Genomic DNA, 17,499 nt, shown 5'->3' with positions numbered 1-17,499 from the left:
ATTCCAGTTTATTCATGTTAATAATAAATCTTCCTCAAACTCTAGGGTCACTTGTGGAGTACCACAGGGTTCAGTCCTTGGACCAATTCTATTTACTATATATATGCTTCCGATTGGCAAAATTATCAGACAGCATGGGATTAATTTCCACTGTTATACTGATGACACTCAGCTATATTTATCCATAAATCCTGATGAATCCAATCAGTTACTTCGACTGCAGTCATGTCTTGATGACATCAAAAGCTGGATGACTTTAAATTTCCTGCATTTAAATTCTGACAAGACAGAAGTTGTAATCTTTGGGCCAGAGTCCTCAAAAAATAAAGTTCTTAATCAATCACTTAATCTGGATGGCATTAACTTGGCCTCTGGTAATAAAGTAAAAAATCTTGGTGTTGTTTTCGACCAAGACATGTCATTTAAATCCCATATTAAACAGGTTTCCAGAGTTTCCTTGTTTCACCTCAGGAATATCGCCAAAATTAGAAACATTCTGTCCAGGAGTGATGCTGAAAAACTAGTCCATGCATTTGTTACTTCAAGGCTGGACTATTGTAATTCTTTACTATCAGGAAGTCCACAAAATGCAGTTCAAAGTCTTCAGCTGATCCAAAATGCTGTAGCAAGAGTTCTGATGAAAATCAACCAGAGGGATCATATTTCTCCTGTTTTAGCTTCCCTTCATTGGCTTCCTGTTAAATCAAGAATAGAATTTAAAATTCTCCTTCTAACGTATAAAGCCCTTAATAATCAAGCTCCATCATACATCAGAGCTCTGATTACCCCGTATTTTCCTAACAGAGCACTTCGCTCTCAGACTGCAGGTCTGCTGGTGGTTCCTAGAGTCTCTAAAAGTAGAATGGGAGGCAGATCCTTTAGCTATCAGGCTCCTCTCCTGTGGAACCAACTCCCAGTTTTGGTCCGTGAGGCAGACACCCTGTCTACTTTTAAGACTAATCTTAAAACTTTCCTTTTTGACAAAGCTTATAGTTAGAGTGGCTCATACCCTGAGCTATCTCTATAGTTGTGCTGTGATAGGCTTAGGCTGCTGGAGGACATCAGGGTCTAATTTTCTCACTCTACTGATTTCTACTGTTCTTCAGTCTACTGTTCTCCAGTTTTGCATTGCATTACATTGAAATGACTGTCGTCATTTCAGCTTTTAACTTTTTGCTCTCTCTCTTTTTCTTTGAGTTTCAAGTCCTCATACTGTTCTTTAATTAAAGATGGCTTGGTATAATATCTATGTTTCTCTGAGGTGCTGTTTAGTGGTTTTGACACAATAAACATAATAAATGTAATCCAAACACTAAACTACTCCTCGGAGTATAAAGGCCTTAGCTGAAGGTAAATACTAAAAGTCTTGATGGAAAATTGATTAAAAAACACTCTAAAATTCAGTTTAGGAAACAGCTTGGCCTCTCAAATCCATCCGCTCTGACATCAGTGTTTAAAAACTGTACGTTTGAACCGTCCCAAGATTTAGCATATAAAATCTGGCATGATAGTGGTATCAAGTCAATAGTAGATCTCTATTCTGAAAACATTTTCTCTTCTTTTGAACAGTTGTCTGTCAAATACCATCTTCCAAAACACAACTTTTTTCGTTTTTTCCAAGTCCGTGACTATGTTAAGAAGTTGTTCCCTTACTTTCCGAATCGCCCCCCAGAAACCTTATTAGACTCTCTTCTCGTAATTGATCCTAATCTTAGAGGATGTATCTCGACACTCTATAAGCTTATTTGGTCAGAAACCTCAACACCCGCAAACGCAGTTAAATCAGCTTGGGAGGAGAGTCTTAACATTGCATTCACAGAACAAAAATGGACATCTGCACTGGCTCTAGTTTATTCATCTTCCATCTGTGCCCACCATAGACTAATTCAATGCAAAGTTGTTTACAGGGCTCATTATACCAATTCCCGACAAGCGAAAATTTATTCTTCTGTAAATGATGCCTGTGGCAGATGTAAACTCTCGCCTGCCAATCACTCACACATGTTTTGGTCATGTCCCGTGTTGAAACTATTCTGGACAGGGATTTTTAAATCACTGTCTGAAGCATATGGTTCTCTGGTTGTCTCCAATCCAATGTCTGCAATCTTTGGGATCCCCCCTGCTTCTAACTTGCCTAAAGGAATGGAGTGGGCCATAGCATTTACCACGCTTTTAGCTCGTAGGTTGATCTTACTTAACTGGAAAGATTCTCAACCCCCTTCACATGCCTGCTGAATTCGAGAGGTGCTTTAGTACTCTCTACTCAAAGTAGAGAAATTGAGGTTTTCTCTTAGAGGCTCCATAAAGTTATTTCAGGCTACATGGGACCCTTTTCTTAGGTATTTTGACTCTTTAAATCTTCTTGACCCTGAGGATACTTGAATGCCTAACATGATCTCTACTTATCTATCTACATTTACATTCATGTCTACCCCTTTTTTTATCTGTTTTTCTCTTTATACTTTTTATTTAGATATATATATATTTTTTGTTTATTTGTTTATTTGTTTATTTATTAATTTTTTGGCTTGTGGGTGGGGTGGGAAGCCAGGGTGGATTGGGGGTTGATCGATCTGTGACATCGAGATTGTATTGATACTTTGAATTTGTCCCAATAATGTCTGTCTTATGTTCAAAATGTTCAATAAATAAAGTTGGGGGGAAAAAAACACTCTAAAATGCACTTAGTAACACAACTTTAACTGAAATGTTGTGCCGTATAAACATTTTGAAAAAGTTGCAGCTGTGAGTTGCAATCCCAGTGGCTTGGTGTGAGTTTAATGCATTTAAACGGTTTGTTGTGGATTAGAAGCCGTTCTACAGTATGTCTGAAAAACAGAGGAGCATTAATGACGTGGTGATCCCCTAACAGAGTCATGTGATCAGTCATGTGATGAGGCCGGTGGGTCAAAACTCATAAAACGCAGGAAGCCTCAGAAGCCCTGCAGACCTGCTCTGCCCAGGAGGAACGCTGTCGGCCAGCTGCACACAGCCTGTTGGCGTCTCTTTCTCCAGCTGTGGTGTCTTCACGTTGCTTTTGTTTCTCAGCCTCATGTTTTAAACGTTGCCTGCTATGTCTCTGCCCTTAAACAGCACGACTGAACAGCAGTACCAGAGCGTGCTGGAAAGAATCGTAGTGTCCTTCCTGTCCACAGCGCCAGCCTGCTTCTTTCTCTTCATTAATGGCACCTTGATGTTCTGCTTGAGGAGCAAACCTGTGTTCCGGTACACCTGTCGCTATATTCTTCTGTATAACCTCCTTGTTGCAGATACTGCTCAGCTGGTGGTGACTCAGGTCCTGTTCCTCCTCGCTGTGAGCAGAGTCAAGCTGACCTACGCTCTTTGTGGTACTATAACAACCATAGCTAATCTCACTGCTGGAATGTCTCCTCTCATTCTGGTGGTCATGTCTGTGGAGAGATACGTAGCCGTCTGCCACCCACTGAGGCACGCTTCCATCATCACTACCAGAAACACCGCAGTGGCTGTTATTGCTACCTGGGCTGTTAGCTCGCTCAATAATGTCACCAGAAATCTGTTTTTATTGGAACATTCCCTTGAAAACTTGGGGAGTGTCTTGATGCCGGACTATTGCACAGATGTGGCTTGGTTTCCAAACTCGTTGGGTGAATATTATGATAAAGCATACACTGCCCTTAGTGTTTATTTCAGCCGGTTTAGCTGTGATTTGCTCTTATACTGGAGTTGTAATTGCAGCTAAGTCAGCCTCTACAGATAAAGGGTCGGCCCGTAAAGCCCGTAAGACCCTGCTGCTGCACTTAGTTCAGCTGGGCCTCAGTCTGTCGCATACGATTTACTACCCGCTGCTCGCAGGCCTGGCAAGGACCGTAAGGAGACTCGTGTTTGTGTGGGTCCAGAATGTTTTTTATGTGCTTTTTATCATCTTACCCAGGTGTTTGACTTCTTTAATCTACGGCCTGAGAGACCAGACCATCAGACCTGTTTTATTACACCGCCTATGCTGCCGACGGGTTAGGGTCTAGAGATTATTATTTTTAGTTGATGTGACAAGATGAGCTCTTAGCATATATATTTAAAAACTAAGAAGGTGAATTTTTAACAATTCAGGAATTGAATTTTAAATCAATCAGGTCCTAATGTCAAAAATAGGTGTAATATGGTCATTTTTGGCATTTGCAAAGAAGCAAAAGTTTCACCGATCACAAATTGTTTTTTTAAACTTTCTATTTGCTGTGGGATAATCTACTTCCAGTCTGTCTGATTTAGATGTTTTCATTTTCAAACAGATGCTAAAAAGCACCAAATCTGTTTTCTTTTTTAGTTTTCACAATTAGGATAAAGGTTTGATAGATCTCTATTCATTAAGGGTTCTCCTGTGAATGCACCATGCACATCCTACACCTGTCAGTGCTCAGCACCGCTGTGCCGGGCTCAGCCGGGTCGACCCATTCCCCGGCTGTCCTCTCCTTCTCTCTCTGACTCCTTCCTGTTTGTCCACCGTCAAACAAAAAGCCTCCAGGCTGTAGGAGCGCTGGTCATTTCACCAGGAAAGTCCTTCTGACAACTAGTGAAAAGCTTTTTTTCAGATTCCTCCCTTAATTAGAAATATCTTATGACTAATATTGAATAATCTAGTGCCATCATTACATCCCTACATGTCAGTATTTGAAATGTATACTCTTATTAGAACATGTTTATTCTGACATCTATGAACATACCCATGAAAAAGATGTTTAAATTATTGGTAACTGCTGACTTTACTCCCTACGTCTATGTGCAGAGGGTCAGCTCTCACACAACTTGTCAAAATTCATCCCTAAATATTAATAAAATTGTTAAATGAAGTGTCTTTTCACTTTAATAAAATTCTGTTACAAGTTATATTTCCTCCTTTGTTTGATGAAAGAGATATTTCTGTGCCATAGAGGCCTAGTAAGACTTTATGTTGTTCACTAAAGAAGGTAAACGATCATTTATTAAGCAAACATCATACTGATCAGCAGTAGTGTGTCAATAGGGGGCGCTAGGGTGCTGCCCTTCAGAATTGCAGGAAAAAAGTGGACACAGTAAACATAAATTACAAAATAAAAAGTAATTATCTGAAAACGTGAATTGTAAAATAACCCCAAATTACTATTTTTTTTTTTTTTTTTTTTTTTGTGAATGCTGTGAGGAGCACGGCACAGATGAGTGTTTTCAACCTATAGGATTCATGTGAATTCAGGCTGGTCTCTGATTGGTTACTTAAAGATTCTCTGTCCAACCAGTTTTGTGCCATTCTTTATCCAACCAGATTAACTCATCATACCTGTCCATCAGTCACTCCCCTGGCAGCTTAGACACCTGAATGTCCCTCTAACATGATGCAAACAGATGAGTCAGACAACAACAAAACAGGAGAGAACGGTTGGTCATTTATTCACAAAATAATTATTTAAAGAGGTTTTTGGCTGAGGAACATTTCATTTTATGAAGAAAAAATTATGTCCAAACCAACCAGTGTATAAATATAATGTCTCCCCTTGTTGAATAAAGTGATCAAACAGATTGTTGGTTGAATGTTACTTACCATAATACCATAAAGTCCTTTAATTCAATTCAATTCAATTCAATTCAATTTTATTTATATAGCGCCAAATCATGAAACATGTCATCTTAAGGCACTTTACAAAATCAAGTTCAATCATATTATATAGATTGGGTCAGATTATACAGATTGGTCAAAAATGTCCTATATAAGGAAACCAGTTGATTGCATCAAAGTCCCAACAAGCAGCATTCACTCCTGGGGAACCGTAGAGCCACAGGGAGAGTCGTCTGCATTGTACATGGCTTTGCTGCAATCCCTCATACTGAGCAAGCATGAAGCGACAGTGGGAAGAAAAACCACCCATTAACGGGAAGGAAAAACCTCCGGCAGAACCGGGCTCAGTATGAACGGTCATCTGCCTCGACCGACTGGGGTTACAGAAGACAGAACAGAGACACAACAAGAGAGACAAAAAAGCACAGAAGCACACATTGATCTAGTAATCTGTTCTACATTAGATGGAAGTAGCGGGTGAGCCGTCTTCTCTGGATGATGTCACAGTTAACAGAACGCCAGACCAGGTGTACCTACTATGAAGAAAAAGAGAGAGAGCAAAAAGTTAAAAGCTGAAATGACGATAGTCATTTCAATGTAATACAATGCAAAACTGGAGAACAGTAGACTGAAGAACAGTAGAAATCAGTAGAGTGAGAAAATTAGACCCTGATTTCCTCCAGCAGCCTAAGCCTATAGCAGCATAACTATAGAGGTAGCTCAGGGTAACATGAGCCACTCTGACTATAAGCTTTGTCACAAAGGAAAGTTTTAAGATTAGTCTTAAAAGTAGACGGGGTGTCTGCCTCACGGACCAAAACTGGGAGTTGGTTCCACAGGAGAGGAGCCTGATAGCTAAAGGATCTGCCTCCCATTCTACTTTTAGAGACTCTAGGAACCACCAGCAGACCTGCAGTCTGAGAGCGAAGTGCTCTGTTAGGAACATACGGAGTAATCAGAGCTCTGATATATGATGGAGTTTGATTATTAAGGGCTTTATACGTTAGAAGGAGAATTTTAAATTCTATTCTTGATTTAACAGGAAGCCAATGAAGGGAAGCTAAAACAGGAGAAATATGATCCCTCTTGTTGATTTTCATCAGAACTCTTGCTGCAGCATTTTGAATCAGCTGAAGGCTTTGAACTGCATTTTGTGGACTTCCTGATAGTAAAGAATTACAATAGTCCAGCCTTGAAGTAACAAATGCATGGACTAGTTTTTCAGCATCACTCCTGGACAGAATGTTTCTAATTTTGGCGATATTCCGGAGGTGAAAAAAGGAAACTCTGGAAATCTGTTTAATATGGGATTTAAATGACATGTCTTGGTCAAAAATAACACCAAGATTTTTAACTTTATTACCAGAGGCCAAGTTAATGCCATCCAGATTAAGTGATTGATTAAGAACTTTATTTTTTGAAGACTCTGGCCCAAAGATTACAACTTCTGTCTTGTCAGAATTTAAATTTAAATTTAACCCAGGCGTGTCAAACTGATTTCTATGTTAGGCCACTTTGGTATCACGGAGTCATGAAAAGGGCCGGTTACATGTGTATAAATGATACTTTTGATTTCAGAATTTCATTTCAGTTCACATAGAAATATAAAAAATGCACAGTAACATAACAGTAGAACCTTAGGCCCAGTTTATACAGTTTATCTGCAAAAAAACTGTTGATATTGGTGTAAGGTTACACTTTAAACTCATCATTCTGCATCACTTTTTCTCTGGGTTGTTTTAACGTGTTGTGGGAAACTGACATCTAGTGGCAGGATGCTGTTACTACACAGTTTAAAAAATCAACATTAGCTACAGGAGGCAAAGTTTTAGCCACTTTATACAATTTAAAAGGATTTATGCCTCTACTTTATGACATGATGTGCCTTATTTGGCTCTTGATGGCCGGATAAATTGACTTTAGGGGCCAGATTCGGCCCGCGGGCCTTGAGTTTGACACACGCTTTAACCCAAGTACCAGTCAAGTGTCAAGCTCTCTAAGGACTAAAACAGTTTCTGATGAACTCTTCACCATCCAGGTCACCTGTCATGATTTTGCCTTTGGACTTTTCTGGACTTTTCTTATTGCCTGTCATCTCTCAGCCATCAGCCACTATCCAATCCGCCACCACCCTACTCTAGATCATCTCCACCTGTTGCTACTAATTAGTCCACTCAGCTCACCTGTTCACCAGCCTACATATACCTGCCTCAGCAACTCATTGCTGCCAGAACGGCTCTTCTCGTGTCAGATCGTCCAGCGGGATGCGCTCTTGCTCTACTAGTTCATGTGTGCTCAGCCAGCTGGACTCTTCTGCTGGGGCGTCTGTGTCTACATACTGCAGCTCTGCCTGTTTCTCTGTGAGTTCCAGCCGCTTGCTCTGCCTGTTCTGGTGGTTCCCCGGTTCTCATCGCCTATTCTGCTCTGTCACTAGCTGCATCCTCTGGTCTCCTGCTCATCCCAGCCTGCCTGCACCGTCTGCCAAGATTCATCTGCCTAGTCTGGTTAAATTTGTCTGCCTCACCCGCCACTACTCATCCTCACATTAAACCTTTTAAAGTAACTCTGTGTCTGGCTGAATATCGGGTTCACCTGCAGTAAACATATCACCTCTAAAAGTACGTTAACACCAAATGCCATACCTCTCAACTTTTGACGACTGTTGAGAGTGAGATTGTTGACGGGGGGGGGGGGGGGGGGGGGGGTGGCGGTGCTGTTGTTCGATTCAGACTCTCAAACGGGGGGGGGGGGGGGGGGGGTGACGGGTGCTGTCGGTCGATTCAGACTCTCAAACGGGGGGGGGGGGGGGGGGGGGGGGGGGTGCTGTCGGTCGATCACTATTTTAGACGGACTTTGCTTTCATTTTACAGTTTGTAATAACACATGACGACTTACCATTTAATTCGCACACAACACGGACCGTACAACTGTTTCACTTTGGATGAGGGAAACTGGTTTGCGCGCCGGCGGTCCTTGCAGCTGTGTTACCTCTACTAATTGACGTGCGGAAACCATTGCACCGCAAATTGGTTCCGCCATGACGTGAAGCGTCCGTACGCGTGCGTTTAAAGAGTGAGATTTTCATTGTAAGATTGAGATTTTCAAAGTAATGCGTGTGAGCGTGTGCAATTGATGAAATGCGTGTGTCACACGGTCAATGCGTGAGAGTTGAGAGCTATGCCAAATGCCAACAAGGCAACTGGAGCGAGTGATTTATATGTTGCCCCTATGTAAAGGTGTGTTCAGGAGCGAGTTAACTGTCTGCGATGCAAACGATGCATTTTGAGCAATGAGAATGGCACAAATTGACCTACTAGATGTGCAGGACCATAGAATAAAATTAAACAGGGGAAAAAACATCTTGAGTGTTGCACTGACTACATAAGATCACCCCTGGACAAAGAGAAGCTCAGAAACATGAAAACGTGCATAATGTCAGGTCTGATCGGTGCTTTTCTCTGGGTACCGGAAGAGGATGGCTTCTCACTTGTATGCAAGTAATGTCCATCTGTTGTCTCCTCAGTTATTTAATACTGTCATGTGTTTCAGACTATGAATCGCTCCAGAATATAAATCCCATCACTATAAAGTCGGACTATCACATTTATTTAGATTATTATTATTTTTTTTTTACAAAATCCAAGACTAAAAACTGACTTTTAATCTGGTAAGGCAACGTATTCAATTATGCAATTGCATCCTTAACAGGTTGAATGATATGGAACAGGCGTCGCATTTCGCCGTAGCTGGCTACCCTGAAAGGTGTCAATATTACGGTGTATGTGCTAAGCTAACAGTACAACATGGATGTTTGAGAGCAACATAGGTCAGTAAACCTCCCAAACATGAGCTAACGCTAGCTGTTAGCTTCACGGACAGCCCAATAATCAGGACTCTCAACTCTCACGCATTTCACTGACTTCACACGCAGCACATGGCATTTCTCACCCAGAAAAATAACACTGGTTCATCTGGGCACCGGATGATGCGTTCACAGCTCTGTCCAATCAGAGCTCAGTCTAAACCCAACTTCTGTGGAGCTGTTTCAGCTTCTTTCACTGCTTGTGGCCATCAGTAATTATTCCTGCTACAGTTGGTGTTAACAGAGCAGCAGGAAGAGTGATCAGAGTTATAAATAATTTTGATCTTAACCAGTGGTGAAAGTAAGCCGGTACCGTCCGGTACTGCGTACGCAGCAGGGAAGTAGGAGAGCTGCTGCCAGATGAAGCATTCATTCAGAACCAGTCATGGCTGCACGCTGGATCAGAAACAGATCTGCTGACCAGATACAGTCTAAAACGCCACTTAGTCTGTTTATAAGTTCCGTTCTTATTAATTCTGCATTTTTAACTAGTTTCTGTGCCTCAACGCTCTAACTGCTCCTCTCTCCTCCCTTCCCTCGGAGCTAGGTGCTTTTATCAGCGGCCACTATTCAAAAGGTGAATCACTACGTTTAATGTCCTCACACCCGCAGCAAAAGATGGCAGTTAAAGTCAGTAGGAGAGTCAGTAGCTGTGTTTCATGCTCTTTTGTTTTTAACCACACAGAACCAGCGGTGGGCTGCTGCCTTGCACTTTAATCCAGGGGCGCATAATTACGTTACATGTAATTTAGGTGCGCACTTTTAAGGGTAATTTTAAGGAACTTGCAACATCAGGGGTTTTAGCTCAGACCCATCATTCCTCCTCTTCCCTATAAAGGAAAAGGAGTCTTTATTTATGCATTTTCCCCACTGTTTATCCCTCCCGGGCAGTGCACCAATGGGGGTAAAATCCGCCTACCTCAACGCCTCAGACCGGTATCATTACTTATAAATCATGCTGATACCAGACGTTACCAAAAAAAGTGGGGTTTTTTTCTACCGTCACTTAGGAGGCAGTGATCGCAGAGCTTAAAAAGCTGAGTCTGTACTCATCAATACTGGGGTTGCAATACATAAAAAGTCCTACATTTCCTATAGGATTCCCAATGTAAGACTATTAGTGGACTAAAAGCGAAGCAGAAAGTAATCATTCTGTCCGTCCCGACCACAACCAAAACGCGCTCAGAGAACAACTTCAAACTCAGCCTTCAGCTTAGTAATTACGCACCAGAGCGCCCTGCGCCATAGAGGAGATTAGTCTGGTCAGGGCAGAGACTGAGATGGGAAACCTGTCGCTGTGAAAGGTGACGATGATGATGGTTATAAAGCTGAAAAGAGGTAAACATCAGCAGCTGGATCAGCGTAAAGACGCAGCGTGAACCCCTGAGTGCTTCGAGTGTTTCAGCTGAGGGGAAAATGTGGGACCATACAGGCTTAATGAAGCTCAGCCTGATTCACCAATGAGGATATAGATCTGCACTGATAAACAAACCCGCAGACTATTGATAATCTGTAATGTTTTGATTCCCTGGATGTGAATCTGATAATTCATATTGTGCCTTTTATAATCAGCTACAATATTTAGTTGTTAAAGTCAGGGGAAAAGAGATTGGGTTATGGTGTTGAGCTATTTTTAAAAAATTCTGTTTGCAAAACAACCATATTTCCCTTTTTTCAAAACTAATAATACTCTCAACTCAGCATTATTTATACAATCTAGAACGCAGTAATTCAAAACAGAATAAAGCGTTTAACCTAGCAAAATCTAAGAAAAAATGCAGACCCACAAAAATAAACAATAAAAACATCAAAAGCTAACATCTCAAACTGTGTTTAAAGAGAACATTAAACCCAGAAAGTGAAATGGCCTGCCTGATATGTAAAGCTACTTGAATCCAGAGTTTTATGCAACGACAGAGAAAGTTTGCACATCTTCCAGGAGGCCCTGATGGTGGAGATGCGGCTCCTCTGCAAAGGAAAGCTTTGGGCAAACTTTCTGGGAATCTTAGTGAATGAAACCATCACCAAGCAGCCTTCCTTCATGTTCTCCAGGATGTAAAACCTGCATGATTTTTGATAATCATTACGATCTATTGGAGACTAAACTTAAATATATATTTTTTGCAGGTTTTTGCATATAGTTAACGAGTAAAACGAGATCTGAAAGGATTTCACTAAATCAAGCTGAGCTGCTGGTTCTGATGCAGAGTTAGAGGAGATTACGTCACAGGCTGATGACAGGCGGACATGTGATGAATCCGCTGAGGACACGAACAGTGAGATAAGAGAAGCTCTGCAGACACGGACCTTTGAACTGCTGGGAACCTGCATAAGTCAAGGCTGACTTCTTTATTCTACAATAAACAGCCAAATGCTTAGAAAACTGTTACAGCTAAAGTGTTTCATGCATTTTTGTTTTGATATCAAAGTTTCCACCTGATTTCCACTTCCAACTGTGGCCGTGTCTCTGTGTTTATGATGCTTTTATGTTTTCATGATGCAAAGCGCTTTGAACCGCCTTGCTGCTGAAATGCACGGTTCACCCTGACTTATTTTGAATATCCTGTGAAATGTCGTTTGCGGTCCAGCTTCAGTCCAACTTCTCTGCTGAGCTGCCGTATGAGGAGTTCCTGGAGAGAGCGATCGCCTTCACCCTGTGCACCATCCCTGCCTGCGTGTTTCTCTTCGTTAACTGCACCATGCTGTTCACTCTCAGGAGCAAAGCCATGTTTTGTGTCACCTGTCGGTATATCCTGCTGTTTAACCTCCTGTTTGCAGATACTGTACATTTGGTACTATGTCAGGTCCTCTTCCTGCTCTCTGCCTGTGGAATTAGACTCACGTATCCGGTTTGTGGCACGCTGACCATTTTGGCCAACTTCACCAATGTGGCCGCTCCTCTCACGCTGATGGTGATGTCTCTGGAGCGCTACGTAGCCGTGTGCTTCGCGCTGAGGCACGCTACCATCGTCACCATCAGAAACACACGGCTGGCGGTCGCTGCGGTTTGGACTATCTGCTCTTTACACGATACCCTGCGTGTTATTTTGGTGCTGGACTTTCCGTTTGAGGACCTGGAGAGTCTGCAGATGAACGATGTGTGCTCTGATCTCACCATGTGGCTTGGATCCAGGTCCAAAACTTATGATAACGCTTTCACTGGTTTGCTGTTTGTTTCAGCCGCCGCAGTAATCATTTTATCCTACACTGGCGTAATTATAGCAGCCAGGTCAGCGTCCACGGGCAAGGCTTCGGCGCTGAAGGCTCGTAAAACCCTGATGCTGCATTTGGTGCAGTTATGCCTTATTTTGTCCGCAACTATTTACAGCCCAATGCTTCTGGCTCTTAGAAAGATTGTTACGCATGTGGTGTTTTCACGGCTGCATAGATTTCTTTATGTATTGATGATTTTATTCCCCAGGTGTCTGAGCTCTCTGATTTATGGCCTGAGAGATCAGGCTATCAGACCTCTTCTTCTGGGCCACCTCTGTTGTCGACTGAAACGTAAAACTGCTGCAGTCAGCGGCTGAGAAGTTCAGAGTTTGTCAAGGCTTTCATATGTGTGCAAGAAGTTAAGACAGTCATGCAGTTTTCAGATTAATTCATCCCTTATAGAAAGATGTGTTAAAAAATGTAATCAACTAAACTCTTGTTTTAATGCTTTTTCTGTTGTGCGACAGATCAGAATAGTCTGTTAAAACAAAACATTTAAGCTTTATCTACATTTCTTATTGAATAAAAATGCTGTATTTGAACTTATGACTGGAAATGTAATAAATGAAAATCAAGTTTGTTTTTCAAATGATTCTGTCAGACTGACCTTAAACCTTTAATGAGAAGCTGTTGATTAACAGGCTGTTCAGCCTGGGGAAAACCTCCGAGTTCATCCATCACCTATCCTGCCTACCCTAGCGGGGGGGGGGGGGGGCTCTAATGAACCTGAATGATTAGCAGAGCAGATTAGAGACAACATTTCTCCTCAGCGATGTTTTTGTGTTGCAACACTTCAGACATACAGAAGCTGGTTGCCTACATTAGCCAGGGCAGTTTTGCTCTGTTTTGTTTTCTAGAGAGAATTCTGGATTTTTTTTACTGACTTAATTAAAGTGTAATTCACCTGATTTAAAGGCATAACTCGCTCACAGACACACTTAGAAAACGGCAGCAAAGTGTGGGGATGAGCGCTGGGGGGGTTTATGCGTTGCTGCAGGGGTCAGGATGGGGGAGAGTGACCATGTTGGGAGGTGGAGCGACTACAGCGACACCTGCTGGTTTCCCACAGAACTGTCCTCTGAGTGGAGGTGGAGCAGGGCGGCGGTGATGAAAGCATGAACCATTGAACCAACAGGAAAATTCAACTGTCCGCATACCTGTCCTCATACCTGTCCCCATACCTGTGCTCATACCTGTCCCCATACCTGTGCTCATACCTGTCCTCACACCTGTCCGCATACCTGTCCTCATACCTGTCCTCACACCTGTCTTCATACCTGTGCTCATACCTGTCCGCATACCTGTCCTCATACCTGTCCTCACACCTGTCCTCACACCTGTCCTCATACCTGTCCTCATACCTGTCCTCATACCTGTCCTCACATCTGTCCTCATACCTGACCTCACACCTGTCTTCATACCTGTCCTCATACCTGACCTCACACCTGTCCTCATACCTGTCCTCATACCTGTCCTCATACCTGTCCTCATACCTGTCTCTCAGACAGTCTCATAGGATTTCCTCTTCTTCAGTGGTCCATTAGAACCATCAGAACCTGGAAAAAAGGCTGGAACCATTCTGAGGAAAACAGTGCCGTAGTTTTTAAAGCAGCATGATGTGTAACTGTAACACTAACCTGCTGAAACCCCGTTAACAAAGCACCGTTTCTGCCACTTTAGTGTGAATGAAGCGATATGAGCTGCTAATTCACACACGCAGCGTTCTTCCACCATATTTATTAACCTTTCTGTTATTCCTGGACACAGATGAACGATTTAAACAGTGACAGAGAGAAAAACAACATTTCTGTCGGGCTGATTCTCTCTCTTTTCTCCCCTGTTTTAATATCAGATCATAGCCTAAATAAAGATAAAGAACAACTGAATAAATGTGCAGTTTTAGTCCATTTATGTCCGTCTGGCTCTTTATTTTCTGTCAGACACAGAAGAGTGAACGGAGGTTTACAAACTCATCTTAGGGAGAACTCAGTGGAGCCTTTCAGTCGGTTTTTATCCGCCACGTTAAAGCCAGATCCTGCAGCGTGATGCCGTCAGCTCAACAGGAACCATCAGCATCTAAGCTTTGTGACGTGAGACCTGTTGTGTATCTGACAGCGTTCACCAGGTTTAATGCATCTTGCTTTATCCAGGTGATACGTTTATCTACATTTTTACCTGTTTAAAAGCATCCTGGGTTATTTGGGCTCATTTATGTGACGTAGATGTCAGGCAGCATTGTGTGTAAAAACATCAGTGAACTCCTACATGGCAGCGGCTCTTCTTTCTCTCTGGGTGAAGCAGAGACGTGAACGTGCGTTCCTCAGGCTGTGACGTGTCGCTGATGATGCATCAGGTGAAAAGCAGGTGAGATCAGAGCAGATAAATCAGACGTGGGGTGAAGGCAGCCCTGCAGAGCAGCTCTGCCCACCTGGCTGCATGAAGTCCTGCAGCAGTCAGTAACCCAGCAGACACCTGAGTCAGAGCTTCCTGCTCTTTGTTCTGCTGCTGTGCAGCATGTCCGTCTCTCAGTCCAACGTCTCGGCTGAGCTGCAGTATCAGGACTTCCTGGAGAGAGTGATCACCTTCACCCTGGTCACCATCCCCTCCTGCATCTTCCTCTTCATCAACGGCACCATGATGTTCACGCTCAGGAGTAAATCTGTGTTTTGTGACACCTGTCGCTACATCCTGCTGTATAACCTCCTCTTTGCAGACACGGTGCAGCTGATGACCGCCCAGGTTCTCTTTCTTCTCGCTGTTTGTAGAATCAGGCTGACTTATCCTGTTTGCGGCACCATTACCAGAATTGCAACCCTCTCCAATGTGATCTCTCCTCTCACGCTGCTGGTGATGTCTCTGGAGAGGTTCGTAGCTGTGTGTTACCCACTGAGGCACGCGGCCATCATCACCATCAACAACACCAGGATGGCTGTCATCGCTCTCTGGGCTTTCAGCTCTCTACACAACCTCACAGGCGTCGTCCTGCTGCTGGGTTTCCCCTTTGAGAAGCAGGAGACGCTGCAGATGACCGACTTCTGCTCCGACCTGGCCATGCTGCTCGGCCCCCGGTCTAAAGATTATAACAGAGGCTTCACTATTTTTCTCTTTGTTTCCGCTGGTGTCGTGATCCTTTCTTCATATTTAGGGGTAATAAAAGCCGCCAGGTCGGCCTCCACGGACAAATCTTCGGCTCTGAAGGCTCGTAACACGCTGCTGCTGCACATGGTGCAGCTGTGTCTCAGTCTGTCCTCAACCATTTTCAACCCACTGCTTCTACTGATTATAAAAGTTGTAACAAGGGATGTATTTGCACGATTACATAAATTTCTTTATGTTTTAATCATTTTATTTCCGACGTGTTTAAGTTCTCTTATCTACGGCCTTAGAGATCAGAGTATCAGACCGGTTCTTCTGCACAATCTGAGCTGTCGAATTAAAGTCAAAGTTGTTGCAGCCAAAGGCTGAAATGTTACCTTTGTCTTTCCAAGTGTTCATAACTCTTAAAATTGTGACCTTTGATGTTGAAATTGCATCTTTTTAAACGTTTTTAGAAAGGTTTCTCCTTATTTAAATTAAAATAAAAAGATGTGATAGTGAACTATGTCTTGCAGTGCTTTCTGAGAAACAGTGTGCTGTGTTTCATAACTTTCCTCCATCCGTCGCCTCCAGGAGCTCCAGATGAGCTTCAGGCACAGATTAAGACTTTAGTGCAAATCTGAAGCAGAAACTACTTTCACCAAATCTCTGCACAGACGGATTTGACTCCCGCTCCACTTTGCTCTGAATCAGGACGTTTTACATGTAAATCTATAAAAAGTGAAACAGAAATGTTTGCAGTGATTATAAATAGAGCTTTTACAGAATAAAGGATGCATGTGTGAATTAGTGCAGATGTGCAGGTAGTGATCTGGTTCTCTGCTGGGCGTTCATCAGACAGCCTGCAGGGAGCTGGCTGCTGACTGACGTCCAGGTCTGCTGTTTTCTCATGGAGCTCTGAGAGCCGGCTCTCTGTCTGCTGCAGCTTCAGGCGCCTTTCTGGCTCCTCTTGGTGTGTCTCTGTGTGATGGTCCCGGGTTCAGGGCCTGACACCACCTCCTGTGCTGGGCAGAGCGACGCCAGTGGCTGGAAGGACGATGGGTTTACCTCTTCCAGCACAGAACCTCCAGATGAGATCCAGACAGCACATTTCATGTATATTTAGCATTTGGGGCCAACTTAGTTTCTGGTGATTATTTTAAATTAAAATGTAATGGGCAAAACAATACTGGAACTTTAATATCAAACAAGTTAATCTCAATAAATGATGTCGTTGAAAAGTGATTTATTTCAGTAATGCAGTTGAAAAGGTTTATTCTGAATAGAAATGTGTTTTTCTTACTAAAAGTACTTATTTCTGGTATTTTTGATGATTCTGGGTTAAATCTGATGACAACCCAAATCGTGGTTCTGTGAAAAGGATTTTAATTCTCTTTTAGCATCAATGCAGCGTGGCATGATCATTCTGTGGTTCTGCTCAGGTGTTCTGGAAGCCCAGGTAGCTTTGATAGCGGCCTCTGGGTCTGGTTCTGGTGTCTCTCATCCTCCTCTGGACAACATCCCATAAATTCTCTGTGTGGTTCAGGTCGGGCCCGTTTGCTTGTGTTGCCATTGTGATTAAAGCCGGTATTGGTACCTGTAGCAGATGTCGCTGGTCCAGGGGAGGTTCAACACCAGGAATGTGACAGTTTTACTGAATCCACCTGTGTGGTCTGGCTGCTGAAGCTCTGACAGCTGCTGCAGGCCAACGCCTTGTGTTTCTCTAGTCCTGCATGGACTTGGCCTCAGAATATGTTCAGGGTTGCAGTTATTTCTGTCGCTG

At 42.9% G+C, this 17,499-nt stretch overlaps 2 protein-coding genes and 1 pseudogene across 2 annotated transcripts; all 3 read left to right on the top strand.

Annotated features, from left to right (window-relative positions):
* The first annotated feature begins 2,907 nt into the window (after positions 1 to 2,907).
* On the top strand, positions 2,908 to 4,770 carry LOC105922909 (annotated as a pseudogene).
* A 7,003-nt stretch (positions 4,771 to 11,773) lies between these two features.
* Positions 11,774 to 13,102, top strand: LOC105922910 (odorant receptor 131-2-like). Its single transcript, XM_012858836.2, has one exon. It carries the CDS (start codon positions 11,999 to 12,001, stop codon positions 12,956 to 12,958), a length of 960 nt encoding a protein of 319 aa, XP_012714290.2. The 5' UTR covers positions 11,774 to 11,998; the 3' UTR covers positions 12,959 to 13,102.
* Positions 13,103 to 14,981: 1,879 nt separating this feature from the next.
* Positions 14,982 to 16,922, top strand: LOC105922908 (odorant receptor 131-2). The gene has a single exon (XM_012858834.3). It carries the CDS (start codon positions 15,156 to 15,158, stop codon positions 16,104 to 16,106), a length of 951 nt encoding a protein of 316 aa, XP_012714288.2. The 5' UTR covers positions 14,982 to 15,155; the 3' UTR covers positions 16,107 to 16,922.
* The last annotated feature ends 577 nt before the right edge of the window (positions 16,923 to 17,499 follow it).

Source organism: Fundulus heteroclitus, chromosome 11, assembly GCF_011125445.2.
Source record: "Fundulus heteroclitus isolate FHET01 chromosome 11, MU-UCD_Fhet_4.1, whole genome shotgun sequence".
In the NCBI taxonomy this organism is placed as follows: domain Eukaryota; kingdom Metazoa; phylum Chordata; class Actinopteri; order Cyprinodontiformes; family Fundulidae; genus Fundulus; species Fundulus heteroclitus.
Note: the sequence above shows the minus strand (reverse complement) of the source record. Positions and strands in the feature narration are given on the sequence as shown.

Bases quoted from the DNA above. Each gene is read 5' to 3' on its own strand.
- LOC105922910 (XM_012858836.2), top strand. From the start codon at position 11,999: ATGTCGTTTGCGGTCCAGCTTCAGTCCAACTTCTCTGCTGAGCTGCCG.
- LOC105922908 (XM_012858834.3), top strand. From the start codon at position 15,156: ATGTCCGTCTCTCAGTCCAACGTCTCGGCTGAGCTGCAGTATCAGGAC.